At 40.4% G+C, this 19109-nt stretch overlaps 1 protein-coding gene across 4 annotated transcripts in view; it reads right to left on the bottom strand.

Annotated features, from left to right (window-relative positions):
• The window catches only part of SPATS2L (spermatogenesis associated, serine-rich 2-like), a 180020-nt gene that overhangs the window by 160061 nt on the left and 850 nt on the right, over nt 1-19109 (bottom strand). For 2 of the 4 annotated variants that reach the window (XM_008575548.1, XM_008575552.1), the window contains exon 1: nt 17156-17174. The exons of the other annotated variants lie outside the window; for them this stretch is intronic. In XM_008575548.1, the coding sequence (XP_008573770.1) occupies nt 17156-17158 (3 nt within the window). In that variant the 5' untranslated portion in view covers nt 17159-17174. Of the gene's footprint in view, nt 1-17155; nt 17175-19109 lie in introns of those variants that run through there. 4 annotated transcript variants of the gene reach the window in all.

The raw sequence follows: 19109 nt of genomic DNA, 5'->3' as shown, positions 1-19109 counted from the left end.
TCTTGTTGGAATGGGAATTGGGAGAAGGATTAAGGCAGACCCATTTGAGGATAGAGAAAGAAACCAATGCTATCACAACCAAGATCTTTTACATGTTGTCATTCTTTATGTGAGCATAAGTCATAAATCATAAGTGAGCAAAATCAATTATGGGATTGATTAAATGAAGGTAAGGGACAAGATTATGGATTCTCTGGATTTTCCTTTCTTTCTTTTTTTTTTTAATTGTAGCTATGTTGATATTTTCATCCTATTCACCTGAAGGTAGTTCAATCAGATTTATGATAAAATATATGTACTAAACAAAATATGGCTATTGGGGATATGTTGCCCTTGGATATATGTTGCTGTACCTTGACTACGGTAGAAATACTGATTTAACTGGCTTTAATATCAAGTCAGGTATTTGTTGACACATGGAAATGAAATATATCAAAACCATGAAAAGCTTGATATATAGGTCAAATCCCATTTCAGCTCACGCCAAGGGACTGTCCAAAGTCTTTAGCTATATTGGAATTGTGTTCTACTGATGTTAGCCCAAGTCACAGATAACAGGGATTTTCATTATTGTGGGATTTGCTACATAAATGAATATTGGTATAGATTTTTATGTAGTACAATTTATTGTAGAACGCACAGAAGAAAAACAAATCGTTACACACTTAACCTCTCCCTTCTCTCAACTCTGTAGGCACATCTTACTTTCTACTTAAGGGATGCACTTTCTTTCCTTTTCAACATGTGGTTCCTCTTCATTCCTCTTTATAGTGCCTAGAGAAGAGCAGACACTCAGGAAATAGCTGATGAAATGAGCTGAATGGATGCTTTTGTACCAAAGCCAAAGAGGGAAATTCAGAATAGTTTCCCATGTAGAAGGAGAAATAAAATTTAGAAATTGATTCAAAATCAGAATAGCAAACAGGTTTAGCCATTATCACCTAGCATGCTTAGGGAGTCCTAGAACCCGTGGGCTTTCGATCAGTTCCCCACTGCTAAGTGGCCATAGAGTCTTGTCTAAAATGTCCAGCACTTAGCTCACACACTCCGTCCTTGTGTGTGACATTTTAATCCGACTCCGACTCTACAGAGACATTTTAATCATTAATTGCCCAAAACACCTTCATAAGGGTCCTATAGTATAGCCCGAGCAATGATGGCCAATGAGCAAATCCTGCCCTTTGAAAGGACTGAAAGAAAGGTCCACCTACCATGACTGTCTGGCCCATAGCAGCCCAGAGGAAGGGAATAAGTGCAGCCCCGGGGCTGGGATTTACTCTCTTTCAGCCAGACCAAGAGCAGTTTCTGAGCCCTTACCTATACAGCCACGGCTACGGGAAGAACACAAAGTCTGCATGGACACTACCCAGTGTTAAAGTTCCTAACTTCCCATTCTCTTTCCTTCTCACCTCCAGCAGCATCCTTTAATAATCTAAGAGCTTCCTATAATTTTCCATAATGCAATCTTGTTGAAATATTTTTTCTACCTTACAATCTTTATTTCCCTCTGCCTTATTTGCTCCTCCACTCAAACATACATGCACACACACTCTCACTCACTCACTCACACTCACCCCTTCAACCCATTACTTCTTTTCCTCATAATCTTTTTTTGAGCATTGTTTATTGAAAGCTAAAATATGCATCAAATATACCAGTTTTGCTTCTATCTTAGGACAACACAATAGATCTAAATGCCTGTTTCTATAAAAGTCTTTATTGTTTTCAAAACAACCAGGTATTGAAACCCCTGGGAGTCAGCATCCAAGCTTAGAGAGACTCCGATCTAGGGCTGGCCCGGTGGCGCACTGTGCTAGTGCGCCGCTTGGGAAGCGCGGAGGCACTCCCGCCGAGGGTTCGGATCCCACATACAGACCGGTTCCCGCTCACTGGCTGAGCAAGGCGCGGGGGCAACACCAAGGGTTGCGATCCCGTTGCCGGTCCCGGTCTGGTACCGGGGCGACACTGAGGGTTGCGATCCGTTGCCGGACACGGAAAAAGACAAAAAAAAAAAAAAAAAGAGAGACCCCGATCTAGGAACCAGGGGTTTCCAAGGCAGAGAAAGAGCCTGTCCCATTATTACTAGATAGAGTATAAGCAAAGAGTTGTAAGGGTGTGGGGTAAGGTTAGCCCCAGGAGTGGTATATTTTTACATATATTTTACAGATATTGCCATTTTTCATTTGCAAATATTTTAAATGGCAAATCAGTTCCTCCTCGAGGGGGATAACATGTGGCCATTAATCAATAGCTTAGAAACAATAACTATTGAGTTAACCAGATGGTTTGCTCAATACATTTGATCCTCCACATGACTTTTAACTATGTAGTGGTCATTATTTCCAAGGAAGCTAAGGCTCAGAGACAGGAGGAAGCATTGCCCAGAGTTAGACAGCTACTAATCAGTAGAGCTTTGTCTTGAACCTAATCTGTAATCTCCATATTTAATTCTCTATTCACAGTTCTAACTACTCACTAGTTGTATAGAGAGCTCAAATTTAACTTGTGCCCTTCCCACCTGCAACACCACCATGGGGGAATGAGTATGAACAGGCCAAGTTGGTGGTCATGTTCTGTCAAGATCCAAAATCTTTTCAGCTATTGGGCTACGAGTGACACTATTTCTCCCTTGCAAGAGCTAAAATGAGTGAAGGAAAACCAAAATAATTCTAACACAAAAATGTGCAAGCTCAAGTGCTATAAAAATTCAAGAATTCAAAAACCAAACATTGCTTTCTTTTTTTTTGGACAGTTGACTGGTATGGGGATCCAAACCCTTGACCTTGGTATTATAACACTGCACTGTAACCAACTGAGCTAACCAGCCAACCCAAAGATAACTTTCTTGACTAGACAATAGCTGGTTATAAATTCTGCAACAAAGTACCTTTTGAATATGAAATATTACTACGAGAGTTATTTTTTTCCTTCCATTTTTACTAAGAACCGAAACTTACAAAATGACAAACCAGGATTACCCTATTTAAAAGACAACTTCAATTGTTCCTTTGTTCTAAGAAACTGTGTTAGGTACTGAGTGGCAATACCTGTACCTTAATCTTCACATTAATGATGCATTTTTCCTACAAAATTGGCTGCCACACTACACGCTGTCAGATTTGAGAGCTGCCAAGAAAAATGTTCTGAACGGCTGGCTTTTTAAAGACAACCTGTCAGTTCACCAAATGATTCTTTGGGTGTTTACCCCAGTATACGTTATGTCTCCCCTATACCTAAACTTATACCTATAGCGATTATTACAGCTCTTTTCTGATATATCATCTTATAGCTAAAGATTTTTTTCTGTTCAACCCCTAATACACAAGTAATGAAATGTACAGTTCCTTTGACAGCATCAATTTACTTTGGGTGTTGTTTAATTCCTAAACTGATTTATATGACATACTGATTCTTGGGGAGATACATGATTCTGGCCTAATCCATACAATTAAAACTAAGAAGAGTTTTGTATTATTAACTAAATAAATGTTTTATTCCCTGAGGTTTCCTCTCATCAAATAATCATATCAATGCTTCATTTCCCTTAGTTAACACCTTATTCTAATGAGGCTTGTTTCCAAAACATGTAAAAACATATGCACACAAGAGGCACTATACTGAGTAAGCCAAGAGTTCCAGCCAAGTATCCTATCTTTTACAGGGCACCAAATGACATTTTGTAGAAAGCACAATGGTAACTATTCATTCTGCTAGCCTCAAAAAGCATGAACTGCATGCCAGAATGGAAAAAGTTTAAGCTTTGAAATCAGACAGCTGGCTTCGAATACCCTCTCTACCACCACTACTATTTCTGCGAGTTTGGGCAAACTACTGATCTCCATTCAGAGCTTGCTCATAGCTTGCTCATCTGAAAAAATGAGGGTGACAGACTTACCTCAAAGGGGTTGTGCAAAAGTTAAATGAGAATTTTGCTATAAAGAACCTAGCATATAATCTGGCACACTGGTATACACTACAGAATTGTTAGTTTTTTTCTGCCTCTCCATAAAATGTCATTAGTAATTCATTTTGAATCTGTTGTCTATGCACAAAAAATAATGTAAAGGATATTATCTGTTGTGATCTTTATGATAGCAAAGAATTGGAAATGGTCTAAGGATAGGGAAATGATAACATTAAGGTTCCAAACATTTTTAAAATAATATTTTATGACAAGGACATTTTTACCCTAGAATTTAAGTGAAGAAAGCAGAAAAGAAAACCCGTATGATAATAATAATAATAGTTCACATTTACTGAGCATATGCTATGAGCCAAGCACCATGCTAAATACTTTTTATGAATTATCTTATTAATTCTTACAATAAACTTACTAGGTGCATACTAACATTATCCCAATTTTATAGAAGTAGAAACTGAGGTTTACAGAGTTTAAGCGATTTACAGCCACTACATAAATAGTACAGCAAGGACTGGAATCTCAAAGCGTCTGTTCCGACGTACTTTTAACTACTACGTCATACTGATTCTTCTGTACAAACTTCCGGTGTCCACCATGAGGCTAGTTTAAAATACACACACACACACACACACAAATATATACATGCACACACACTCACAACTACACAAAAATTAATATCTGAAAGGAAAACATACCAAATGCTAACAGTGATGATCTCTGGGTGGTGAAACTTTAGCTGACTTTTGATTTGTTTTTCACCCATTTAAGTATCTTCCAAATCCAGTGAGTATGCATTATTTTTGCAATTAGAAAAAATATTTCAAAAGAGAAAATGTGTGAAGTTACTTTGAAAAATATAAAGTATTACTCAAGTACTAGTACTTTTATGAAGCAAAAGTTTATTCCTTGACTTATAGAGTTGGGTTTCTTGGGATTACTATTTCTTTTAAATTATTTTTTTTCTGTCCAGTTCAAGGCAAAAAGTATGTTTAAGAAAACCCTGTTTTGTACCTGAATACAAGAAAATATAGCACAGAAAGCACCATATGTGTTATTTGACAGATATTTGACATTAATATAAAAAGTCAAAGAATTTGTGTGAGGGGAAAAACAAGCTCTTTTCAAATAATACAGAATATTCTGCATAGAGAAAACACATCCATTAGTGACACAATGCCACCAGCGCATTCTCTGTCATGGTCACACTAGTGACACTGTTATGGAGCCATTTACATAGGCACTGACACACTGCTTGGACATGCCTCAGTCTGGTTACTGTCTATCCCAGGAGGTGTGAATATAACAGTCTATTGGAAAGACACATAAGGAGGAATTTCCTGTTCTCCCCCAATTCCTTTTAAGAGCAATGATTTCATAAGGAGAAATGAATGATGTACTAAAAAAGAAATTCCTTTGAACAAAACAAGTTCACACGAGTTGAAATGACAGGTGAAGTATGATTTTACTTTACAAAGGTATTTTCTTTTAAGATAAATTTAATATAAGGTTATTTAGATATGGCTTTTAGTAAATTTTCAAAAGAAAAAATAATGCAATCTCAAAGTCACTCAAAATGAATCTTGTTTCACTTCATGATAGGGGTTCTATGACTGGGAATAAGTGAACCAATACAGAGTTACTGAGGAATTTGAGTAGGTCTTTCCCTGACTGTATCCTCTTAGACAAGAAAGTAAAACACAAGTGAAAGATTAAAAAAAAATAAATAAAAACTAACAAACTTCACATATTGAGGTCACGAAGTCTCTTCTGGAAAGTCACAAGGCTCTATCTTTGAGCTGCTCAACATTTTATCAATGAAAGAGAAAGTGCCATTTTCAACTGTGCCACTAAATAAGTGAAAGTGTCACTAATAGATTGATTTAAAAAATTAGAATTCAAGGGGCCGGCCTGGTGGCGCACTGGAGAGTGCCCCGCTTGGGAGCGCGGCGGCACTCCCACCGAGGGTTCGGATCCCATGTGGAGACCGGTTCCTGCTCACTGGCTGAGCCTGGTGTGGGCGCAACACCGAGGGTTGTGATCCCGTTGCCAGTCCCCGGTGCAGGCGCGACACCGAGGGTTGTGATCCCGTTACCGGTCAGTAAAAAAGATAAAAAGGAAAAAAAAAATTAGAATTCAAAAACGTCTTGATAGGGGCCGGCCCGGTGGCGCACTGAATAAGTGCGCCGCTTGGGAAGCGCAGCGGCGCTCCCGCCCGAGGGTTCGGATCCCACATACAGACCGGTTCCCGCTCACTGGCTGAGCGAGGCGGGGGAGCAACACCAAGGGGTGCAATCCCGTTGCCGGTCCCCGGTCCGGTACGGGGGCAACACTGAGGGTTGCGATCCATTGCCGGACCCGAAAAAAAAAAAAAAAAAAAAAAAAAAAAAAAAAAAAAAAAAAAAAAAAAAAAACGTCTTGATAAAGAGGAAAAGTAATTTGACAAAAAGAGACAAAATTTAGCAAGGATAAATGTAAAGTCCTCTAAACAGACACACATAATCACACACGACGGAGACCTGACTTTATAGCAATTGTTAAGAAAAAAGAGTTGGGAGTTTTATTTGACTTTGTATATGAATTAACAATATGCTGCCCCTGATTTAGGAAGGAAGCCAAAACAATCTTTGACTAGATTAATAAAAGGTATCCTGATCAAAGGAGTTAAAAGTAGCCCTGTGTTTTCCACTGCTCAGAGTACTCAGGAGTAGGGTATTGAGTTCAAGATGCGTCACTTTTAAGACACAGCATGGACAGAGTGGTGGGTGCCTAGAGGAGTGTTAAGAGGATGAGAATATCATTTGAAAGAACTGGGACCACATAAACCTGAAAGGAGAAGACTTACTGTGAGTGGTACAATAGCTATGGTCAAACATTTGAAGAGCTATCACACAAAAGGTGCGTACTTATTCTGTGGCATTCCAAAGGGTGGATGGGAGACCTACAGGGAAGCTGCAGGGGGACAGATTTCAGCACATCATGAGTAAGAGGTTTTAAAAATATTTTTGTCTGCCTGTGCTTGACAATGAATGTTGGTCCAAATACAAATAAGACAAGACCCCAAACTAAAGAGCCTTAAGATCTAGAAGCACTGCAGACTACCATCATTAGCATTACTTGGCATCATAAAATTGTAAACTCCTTATTCCTGGCAGTGTTCCAGTGCCAACTGGGATAATGTAGAAGGGATTCCTGCCTTTGATGAGACATCAGACCACAGTATCCATTATCCCTTTCCAACACGCTTCTAATTTCTTATCAGTAACTTTCATGAAGATACTCCAAGTACACTTATGTAAGCAATATCTAAATATGCCTCTCCTTAATAAATGAGAAAAAACTATACATTTAAATGCAATCCAGAAGAGTCCAGAAGGTGAAATTCTACAAAGTTTGGAGATTATAAATTAATGTTGCCATGGAAACCTTAGTTGATACCATCTACTGCAGCCGAAACAGTTGCTGTTCAGGGACAACCAGAACAATAATTGAGTATATATGTATTCAATGCCACAACCAGCACTAAATAACACTTTTAAATGCCTTCATTTTTTATTTTTGAGGCAGCAGATTTACATTTTCTCCTTGAATGCTCACAATTTTAATATGACACTAAATTGAGGCTATGATATTACAGTGGGGTGATCAATTGCATTGAGAGCTGAGGAAGTCATTGGAAGCCCAGTGCATGTACTGAATCCAGCCCACTGCTCAGATTTCACAAGGGAAATAAATGTGAAAAGATAAAGACCTGCTAGATCAGGACATTCAATTATAGGGCTGCCCACATTCCTATAATAAACACTTGTCCATCAGAAGTGGCAGTACGTCAGATCTGACTATCTCACTGCCGTTTACAGTACTTCAATAGGTGGGTTTTCTCAGTTATGTAACAGCAATCACTATAATAGACAAAAGTCAGCCTACACTGAGAATAATATTGCCTCCGATCAAAATCATTCTTTCCTTAGTATACTAAAGCTCTTTCTCCCTTATTGTAAGCAACAAAGGCTACAACAAAGAAATTTCCCAAACACCCACAGTTAAGGAAACAATGGCTCCAACAAAATAAGTGTGAAAAATCTGTCCCTGGTGTCTAATTTGTATATGAATCTTCTTCTTCAGGGTATTTTGGTGGCTTCCTTTATTCATAATTTACCAGCGAAGAATAGAACTAAAAGTTTATTTTGGTGGCAATGCACCTGACTATTCAGAGATTCAAAAACCTGCTTTGTTTATTGTTATGCTATCCTGGCAGATGATATAAACATGCCTTTTTTCCACAGCTCCACACTGTAGCCATAATTCCAGCTGAATATTTTCACAAATGCAAACCATTAGGCAGGAATGGACTTAAGCAAAATGTGAAGGGAACTTCCTTCTGGTTCTTTTTCACCCTTGGATGGGTAAAATCTGGGCCCCTTGACCCAGATTTCAAATCCTCTTCCTTATCAGTCTCAGGGAAGGGTCTGTAAAATTATTCAACCTAAGGAGCATGTCTAACAAGTTTAAGGTATTGCTTCCATTGCATTTTAGGCCTTGGTGCGGAGCACTATATATTTTTTTGTCTTATTTAGTCACAAGAAAATCATAACTAAAGTAACTAAATCATAACAGTAGGTATTAATTTCACTTCATACACGAGAACTGAGGTTCAGGAAGATGAAATAACTTGCTCAAATTCATATAGCCAGCTTGCCCTCTTTTTCTTCTAAACCATACTGGTCTTAGGAAAGAGAACACAGTTTTTAATAATGTAGACTTTCACATATATAAAGCAAGAAGGAGAAACTGTCGATATTTGAGTTGAAGTGCCCTTTAATAGTAGTACAGACTCCGAAGTCATACTGTAAAGGCAGCCACCTTTCTCATCCACACATAAGACCAGCCTTCCCACTGGAGACAAAGACACGGATGTACCATAATGGAAGAAAATCAGTCCTATACTTGTCTTCCCTTTCTCCTCCCAAATTGCACATGTGGTACAAATGGGACCCAGAGACTAGTGTTGCAGCCAATTAGCAAACAATGTTTGGTGTCAGGGGCCTGGAAGCAGGAAATAGCCAGTATTCAGGCAAGTTATTCAATTGCACAAATGTCTACTAAGTTTCCTTACCACTGCTGGGAGGTGTCAGTACTGAAGAGGCCTGGAAGGGAGAAACAGTGACCCAGCCCTAGGGCCTGTAAGTTCAGGGGCAACACTATTGTCTCAAGAAGGCTTGGTGAGATATGATAGCACCTTTACCCAAGACTATTTGAGATTCCTACACAAGAACTCAAAGCAGGGACTTGGGATTGTGGGAGACAAAATGGAACCTGGTGCACAAAGTGAAAACGTGGTTACCCAAGAACGAGGCTGAGCTCAAGTTACCCGGTAAACTGCCTGGGCAAAGGCAAACTTCATGGTCACTCCGATGGTGAATCAATAAGGTTCTGATGCAAGGGAGCTGCACTCCACCTACAAAGGGCTAGTCCCAGGTCCTGCAAATGAGGGAGAAATAACCATACTAGGGCAGTCACCACTCCTCTCAGACCATTTTCTGTAGATGTATGACTTTCAAACTTTTACCGTCAGCACAAGAACCTTTTCCCTTAACAAAATCTTATGCAAATGGCTATAATGTAAAGCAAATAAAAACAGCTGCCCAGGTTGAAACCAAGAAGGTAGGTTCTTCTCAGAACTGAAGGGCTCAACAGAATACAGCATGTGAATGACCACTAGGGCAGACACTGAGTCACCCTGCCTATTAGTCTCCACTGGAATCTAATCCTGCTGAACTTTTCTCTTGAGAGTCACGGTTTCTTCCATTCAACACCTCCAGGAGTCTTTCTCCCTCCTGCTCCAGCCCGATAAGCTCTAGTTTCTTATCACTTGTTTGCATTTCCATGGTGAACACATAAAGCTCTGGGTATCTCTTAGAACATAACACACTATTTTCCAGATCTTTCTGGCAATCCACTCACCCTTCTCTCAAAGACTTTTGAGCCATCTGATCCACAGATGGCTACTCTCAGCGTCTTAAGGCAAACTAACTTCTGCAGAGCACTTAGTTTCTTGGACATCATTTTGTCTGATGCATAATGATTGTAAATGTGCATACGATTGAGCCTCAAGACTCATTGATTCATTAACTGGCTCAGGATTCTAGAGCTGGACAGTACAGGTGCTGGAACTCAGCCCACTGAGAAGGAACAATTGCACAGTTTGGGGAATCTCACAGACCCTGGTACCTCACAAGTAGAAGGCTTCCAGAGACTGTGACTCCACTTTTCTTTCCCTTGCTCTTCCTGTCTATCTCAAATCCTCCCTTTACCATGCCGCAAGAATTCCTGCTTCCCTCTCCTGATGGTGACGGGTAGGTTTGGGGAGACAGATGTACCTTAATAGTGCTTTCCAAACTGTGCACATTGTTTGTATGACTCCAAGCTGTAGCTTTCAGAATCTGTCTTTCTGATTCTAAATCTTATCTAAAACATTTTATACCTCTGAATTAAGAAACTAAGCATCTGTTGCTTCTTTATACCAGTAGGGCTCACTTAATCACTCAAAAAGCTCACAGGCTTGGCCTTACAAAATGTGTCTCCCAGGAATGAGATGTTCTATTACAACACTGTCCAATAGGACCATAATGTGACCCACACAGGTAACTTTAAATTTTCAAATAGCCACTTCAAAAAGTAAAAAGCAGCATGTGCAATTAATTTTAACAATATATTTTATTTAACCCACTATATCCAAAGTATTATGTTTCAACATGTAGTCAATATTAAAATTTGTTAAATGAGATATTTTACATTCTTTTTTTTTCACATAAAGTCTTCGAACTTGTGGTGTATTCTGCACTTACAGCACATCTCTACTTGGACTAGCTGTATTTCAAGAGCACAATAGCTACATGCATCTAGTGGCTACAGCACTGGACAACACAATTCTATAATCTTTTCTCTGTTCCCATCCCTCCTTTCATTTCTTTCCTGTAACAACTCATTTCCTTTAGTGGGGATGCTATGGGCAGGGGCAGACAGTGGAAACCAAGATCATTAGAGAAGACTTTGATATATACCTGAAGGGAAGGCCAAGATCACAAAGGAGCTTTTGTGCCATGCTAGGGAGCTTAGATCCTATCCTAAAGATACAGGAACTCTGCTGATGGATTTTAAGCAGTGGAGAGTCGTGATCAGATTTGCCTTTTAGAAAGGCAGCAGTGTGGGGAACAGATTGGAGGCAGGCCAGGAAGAAGGAAGAGAGACCAGATATGAGGCTACTGTAATAATCCTCAAGAGAAGGGATGAAGGCCTGAACCAAGACAGTAATGATGGTAATGGTATAGATAGGAGAGGGCAGACTCAAGACAGTTTGAAAAGGCTGTCTCTACAGGGCTTGGTGGCCAACAAAAAGAAAGAGAGAGGAACACAGAACAACTCCTAGATTCTAAACTTGGGGAAGCAGGTTTCATTAATTGAGATAGAGAACACACAAGGAATATATATGATTTGGAGCTGGGAAAATGGTGTTTTGAACACATTGAATTTAAGGTACCTGGAGCAGGTGTCAGAAAAGAGCTCAAGGCTGGAGATTTAGATTTAAGAATCAATGGCACATGGGTGGTAGGAGAAGAAAACAAAAGATGAGCTTCCCCAGGGCAAATGTGAAGAGTGAACAGAGGGCTGAAGGCTGAACTCTATGGGATGCTGAGGTGTGGCAGGAGGAGATGAACATACAGAGAAGTTTAATACAGAGCAGTTGAGCTACAGGAAAAAAATCAGGAAAGAAGGATGAGTCAGAACAGGTAGGCAAAGTTTCAAGGGACAGAGAGTGATCAATAACACCAAATGCTGCGCAAAGGTCAAAAAAACAGAAGAGAATCCTGGATCTGGTGGTGTGAGGAACCAGAGTGACCAATAGGAGAGGACAGGACTGCAGAGGGCTGGAGATGAAGGGCAGGTGGGGAGGTATAGGTAATGCACGGGGACCTATCCTTTAAGGAGCTGCCTTCGAAGACAGGGATAAGACAGAGTATAACCAGACCGGCAAGGAAGGGGCCAAGGGGACTTTGCTTGTCTTGTTGTCAGTTCTGATTAAGCATGCTCCTGTGCTGAAAGAAAAGGTTGGTTGAGACCTTGTAGAAAAGAGAGATAACAGAGCAAGGTCTCTGAGGAAGCACGAGAGGATGGCACCAGAAGGACTAGCCTCAGACAGGAAGGAGGGAAAGGCAAGAAAAGGAGTGGGAAGATCCTGCCATTTGTAAGGAAGACAGAAAATCACCATTGCAAAACTATTGGTTCTTAATTAGAAATATGAGGGATCTTCAAAAAGTTCATGGAAGGATTTGTATTATGTTTTAATTCAATTTTTCCAGAAACTTTTTGAAGAACCCTCATATAAAGGCTTTTTTCCTTTAATAACAGTATACATATCATGTATAAAATTAGATAAATGATGAATACAGAAAGAAGTCACTAGTTTTCTACAGCTCCAAACTGTGGTCCTGGTATATTACCAAGGCTTTCACACACCTCTGGACTTCACCTAAACATCACCTCAGGCAATATTCAACATCTGTAGAGCCACAGTGGTTGTTTACCGCTAGTGGTCTCACTGACTGGTGGGTGTGCAGAACTGATAGGTAAATATTGTCAAGGTCACTGTGCATTACCTCACAGGGTGGTGTAAGAAAAAGTTGAAGCTTGGGGGTCAGACATCAAACAAATTCATTTGCCACTTATCAACTTTGCAGATTCGATCACGTATGTAACTTCCCTGAGCTTCAGTGTCCCCTTCTTAAAAGGGTACAGAATCCCTACCTTACAAGATGTCTGTGAGGTTTAAGTGAAATGATCAATAAGTGATCACTATGATGATGATGATTTTCACTTTGTTTTGAATATCTAGGAATTGGGTGCTGCTAACAATGAATCAGTGCTTTGCAACAATTAGCATCTTGATCCCTAAGGAGAAATGAAGTATCAATCCTAGTATTAGGAAGAAACCTTAAAAACCCAAATGGCCGTCTGATGTTTGCATCTTTTTTTCATCACAGTACATATGCAGTCTCTGCTTTCAAACTGCCTGGCTTTGATGCTTGATCTACAAATTACTAGCTAGGCTTCAGTTTTGCTCCTCTGTAAGATGGGGGTAATCAGAGTATGGACTTCACAGCACAGTTTGGAGGATGAAAGGAAATAATGCTTGTAATTAAATAAGATATTGCCTGGTATAGCCTATGCTATACGTTGTACACGTTTAGTGATGGGAGGCTTACTCCTGAAACAGCATCTCCTGAAATAGCATGATCCATACATAATAAGACAATCTTCCTTATTATTGACCCCAAATCTGTCTTCTTGAAACTCACACCCACTGGTCCTAGTTTTACAGTCCATGGGGGTAGTTCTACAGAATCATGAGGGTTCTACATTAACAGTTATGTTTACTCATTTAAACATAACTTAGGGGAGCCTATCCATTACCACAACACTGAGCCCTGCTAGGTGCACTGGGCAGTGTCTCACAGATGGCTGGCTGCTTGGCACCACAATCTGGGATAGACCTCTCATTATTTACATTGCTGTGAAAGCGTCAACCTTCAGTGGCATTTCTATAATGCAGGAGGCCATTTCGAGCATTCTAAGTGAGCTGGATGCTACCCAGGAACACACTGGTTATATTGCTTACAAGATTTATTCTGCGCTTTATGTCATGGTCAGTTCAGCACTTGGCACCAAACATAATGATTGCAGGTATCTGTATAGCCTTTAGGCTCCATTATTGAACACTGCAGACCAATGCCCAGGAGAGCCCTAGTTGCGTTTCAGCTTACAAGCAGCAGTAGTGTAATAGAGTACTGATTTTAGAGTAAAAACACCTTAGAATTCAGATCTCCCCACCCTACCCTCATCACCTTTCCTCCTTTCTTATATTTCCAATGATAGCTATTGAAATCTTATCCAAATTCTTTCAATATCAGCTCATGAAACAACTGTCACTCTAGGAAGGTCCTCTCACCCCCTAACAGAAGGAAATTTTCCCTTTTGAGCTCTTTTATACCTTTGTTTCTGGGATGCATGTGTTGTATCTCCTGCTAGACTTAAACTCCTTCCCAGCAGTAATGGTGCCTTATACAAAATAAGTCTTATTAAAAGTTTAAAGAACTGAATTTCATACTGAATACCATATGATGGATGTGGCAAACTCTTCCCTAAATTACCTTTCACCCTCAGATGGATCCCCCAGATGATTTTTTTTTTTAAATTTACAAGGATGCTTTTAAATGAAAAAGTTGGGTAGCTCCACAATATAGTCCAGAATTTTAGGAACAATTAGCTTAACTTTTGTGTAATTGATATGTTTAGCCTAATTGTTTTATGTATAAAATACTGGCATAAAGCCTGAATGCTTTTATTTTTGTTCACTATTGGGACCCATCACTCCACCTTGAAATAACTACAGCCTTCTTAATTCCAACTCACAACTGCCAGGCTCCATCGTTATCTCAACTCTGGGAAATGCCGAGTCCTCAGAATCCTCACAGCTAATGAATGGAGAAGCTGATGAGAACCACTGAAGAAAAATGGGAAAAAAAACCTCCTTGATAGATGCCTCCTTCAATACCTGTCCCTTTTATCCAATGTCAACATTAATTTGTTGTTAACAAATATTTATTGAAGTCAGAACTAGGTGTCAGGCTTTGAGATAGGCTCTGGGGACATAACAGTAAGCAACACAGAGTGAATATCAAAGCTCATCATTTGAAAAAAAAATTGACTCTTATAGTTTATTCCTTCTACAGGTAATCTCGCTATGGTCAAGGGCCTGTAGACGGTTCAAAGACAGAATATAAGGTACATCAGTACCTGCTATGGGTCAAATGTGTCCCCCAAAAGTTCATGTATTGGAAACAATCTCCATTATAACAGTGTTAAGAGGATGGGAAATCCAATTATAGTATTTGAAAGCTAGGGCCTTTTAAGAGGTGATTAGATTGTAAAGACTATGCCCATGTGAATGGACTGACCCATTCATGGAGTAATGGGCGTGGTTCTGATGGCTTTATAAGGAGAGCAAGTCAGCAGGTTAGATCTTTTGCTCCGTCCACTCTTACCATGTGACACCCTGCATAGCTATAAAGAATCACCACCAAAGAAGGCCCTCACCAAATGTGTTCCCTGGACTTTCGACTTCCCAGCTTCCAAACTGTAAGAAATAAATTTCATTCCTTTAAAAATTATTCAGTTTCAGATATTCCATTGTAAGCAAAAGAAAGAGACTAATACAGTGCCCTCAAGGAACTTGAAAATCTAGTTGAGAAAGCAAGAGTGAAGCACACAAAGTATAAGAGAGTATCTGATGTTCTAAAGGAACAACGCAGACAAAAGGGGCAGAAGAGGAAGAAACCAATGAGCGTAACATGATCAGGGCTGGCAGACCTGAACTTGAAGAATGTGGTTAGGTTAGAGAAGAAAGGAAAAGGCATTCTAAAAGACAGAACATGAGCAAAATGGTACAAGCGAAAATAAGCATGTCATCTTAGCAGGGCAGTGAGATTCCAACTAGTAGAAACAAGGTTCATGTTGGAAAGAAGGAGAAAATAAAGTTGGTAAGTTAATTTGGGGCAAGACTGTGAGGCACCTTAAAACCAGGCTGAAAGGTTTCACTTTATGCCAAGGGCTATGGGGGTGTGTGGGGCCGTGGAAAGTATTTGAACTACTGTAAAGAACACTAGCTGCAGAATTAGAGAAACCTGAGTTCAACACAGCGTTCCACTGAGACAATCCTTCGGGAAGAGTTCTGCGGGAAAGAGCTTTAGGAAGGTTGATATAGTGGAAGTGCATGAAATGGGGAAAACTCAATTACAGACAGACCAGGATGTAGGCTATAACCATCCTAGAAAACAGTGATGGCTAAGCGCCTAGAGGGTGGGCTCCATGGAGGAGAGTGAAGGACAAAGAAATGCAGGGGCTAGCTCAGAGAAACTGTTACAAAGGAAGAGTTAACAGGACTTGATGCTTAGTTCAAAGAGGGAGTAAGAGAAAGAAGAGCCAGGGATGGTTCCTAGATCTCAAGTCTGGGTGATGAAGAGAACGCTAAAAGTATCACGAAGAGGAAAGTCCTATCATCATAAAAGGTTAGCAGAGAATATGAAAAGTGCATCAGGCAGGTAGCCTTTGGCATGAGAGCAGGATACCCACCATGAAAAGTTTATTAAGCAAGTGAACAAACGGGAATGGAGTCTGAATCAGTACCAGAAGATAAAGATTTGACTGATGTAAGGAAAGATATCTTCATCACATTTAAGAATTTTTTATTAGAAAATAAAAACACTAGCTATTAAACAAAAATAATAGAAGTGATATAAGCAAAAGAGGGAAATATATCTTCACTATTTTTCTCAGCTGTGACACTTAGGGGATCCTATCCATTACCACAACACTGAACAAATAAACTTCTGTAGAAATTTAACATATGGCCTATTTACATAACAAGCATCACAACTCCAAATTAGCCATTTTGATGTGTCAAGAATATAACACCTTCACAGCAGACTACTTCAAAAAAGGGAAGAAAGAGAAAGGTTTGTTTTTCTTCTATAATTATGTTCACTAGGTTTTTAACTGTTTGTATCATGAAAATCACATCTTAATTGTGTGATTACACTCTAAGGTGGAATACTGATGGAATGAATTGATTAGCTGAATTATGCATAACCATTCAAGATCAATAAACAGACCCAATCACTTAAATCCGTCCATATGATATATATGCCCTCATGTCCTGTGTCATGCTTTTAAAAGTTACCGTCCTCTGTACAGAAATTATAACAACCATATGATTCAATTAGCACAGTCAAATGATAGTAAAAGAGCTACAGAAGATGACTAGCAAAGTATTATGGAACAGTAACTAAGCAGTAGCTGTATAATGCATACAAAATACTCTACACTCCTGTCACACAACAGAGAGATGGTAGCAGCCTAGATCTTACCATGAGCAACCTCAACTTCTTCCATCTTACCAAAACTGTAACCAAAAGTTCTTGTAGTGGCTCAACAGGATGCTGATTAAAACTGTATAAAGGTAACATAATGGGGACCACTTATGCACCTCCAACACACAACCATTAATGAATATCATTGTTAATGACAGCACAATCTTCTGATCACAGACTGAGGAACCGATAAAAATTAGGAACCAAAATGAGACATTTCTGAAGCTTAACTTCTGATGAAAAGTATTACCATTTACATTGCAAAGGTGATCTATAAGATGCTTCAGATTGGCAGCACTTCAAAGACTGCACTAGTGTGGTCCAAGTATTTTCTTTCCCTGATCATTACTGACATGGCAGAGCAGCTTCACAGAGCCAGAGATCTCTCTCTCCACAACCGCCACTTGAAAATCAGTGCAAGCAGAGAAACTACCAGTTGAAGACTTTCATTAGGAAGCTCCCTAAAATAATGGAATACAAAAGGAGTTGATCATTTTGCCTGTCTAAATGATCACATTAAACAAAGTTGATTCTTAGGAAATCGTTTAATATTTTCAGGGATTAAAGACAGGCAGAAAATTGCCAGTTATTATACTTCTTTCTCAGATGTTCTGTTTTTACTAACTTCTTAAATATTCTCTGCATTCAAGTGATTGTATTTTTATGCAAATTATTGGGGGGGCTAGTCTCTAGTTTGTGTGTGTGTGTGTGTGTGTGTGTATTTAAAGCCACACAGAAACAGTATCTGACATGTTTTCTGCTCTCCTGCTCCATAAAATAGGTTTTAACACAGCTTGAGTTTATTCCAAACTCTAATTAGAGACTGCAATAGCATTTGCCTTGTCCAAATAGAAAATCACTCCCAAAGATGATTTTCCCTCAGTTAAAGATCCAACAAATATTATCATACACAGATATTTTTAAACATTAGTTACTAGACAAAACTGCCCCCATCTAACAACACATTGCTTTCTGTTAGGTAACACAGTTTCATAGGCCTATAAAACACTTTATCCAGAAAGCAACTTCATACTTTATTTTCAGAGTATCTTTCAAAGTAATTGGTTTTGTTACTTAAATAACCTTTTCTCCAGAGCAATTTTTTTCGCCTATTTTTCAAGCGATTTCTGACTTCCTGTCCTTTCTCTTCCCTGCCATATTATACATCTGCTTAATCTCTGGAAAACAAAATCAGTCAGAGTGACAATGAGTCGTTCCTTTAAGACAAACTTAAACGATGGCATAAAGGTCACGCGACCTTACTCTTTCGAATACTGGCATAAAACCTCTTTCCCTGCACAGGTTCTAAAATTTCAGAATCGTTTTTTCTTAAAGTCTATGGGCTTGTGATGGAGCAGGTAAATGTTTTAATATAATATTTTAAAAAATTTAAATAAGTGACGATATTACACATAACATTTTATGTAAGAAAAAAGGCTGTGATTGAAGTTCAGGCTACAGACCCCGCAATACACTCAAAGGAAAATGCTGTACAGAAAGAATCTTTAATTGAAGTGCAAGGTCTCCACAATCGACATCCGCTGGAACCAGGACTGCTGGGAAGTGAAAAGCTCATGAAGTTCACACACACACACCTCAACCCCCCGAGAACTGGGATCCTCCACTCGCGAGGAGGGGAGCTTCGGTCACCTCCCCGTCCAGCTGAAGTCTCGGCCCTCCACCCCTACGTCTGCAGTAAGCGCGAACCACCGAGCAGAGTGCGAGCGGGCCGGGCGATGATGTCCCCGGACACCCAGAAGCCGAGTGTCGGGAGAGCGGGAAGAACCCCCTCCGAGCCTCGGGAACAACCCTGTCTTCGGCTCAGGTCCGCCGCCTGCCATCGCAGCGTGTACCGGAACGCGTGGGGACCCGGGCGCGGGGGCCGCCCCGCACCCCGCTGCAGTCCGGCGCCGAGAGGGCGCGGGTTTCCAGGGATCCGAGGGCGGGATGGTCCCGGCTGAGGCAGGCAGCTCCGCGGCTCGCTGAGAGAGGGCGGCGGGCGGGTCTTACTCCGGTTTGGTTGAGAAGGGGGCACCCGCGCGGGAGGAGGGCAGGCGAGGGACCGCGGGCGACTCAGATCCGGGGCGGGCGAGTCCACGTCGGAGCGCGGCGGACACACGCTCGCCCCGGGCGCGCCAATGTGCGCCCGCGCCGGCCACGAAAAGGAAGGACGGCGACCTCCACGTCCGGTCCGCGCCGCCAGC

This window comes from Galeopterus variegatus, unplaced genomic scaffold (genome assembly GCF_000696425.1).
Source record: "Galeopterus variegatus unplaced genomic scaffold, G_variegatus-3.0.2 Scaffold1205, whole genome shotgun sequence".
In the NCBI taxonomy this organism is placed as follows: domain Eukaryota; kingdom Metazoa; phylum Chordata; class Mammalia; order Dermoptera; family Cynocephalidae; genus Galeopterus; species Galeopterus variegatus.
This window is presented reverse-complemented; position numbering and strand designations above follow the sequence as displayed.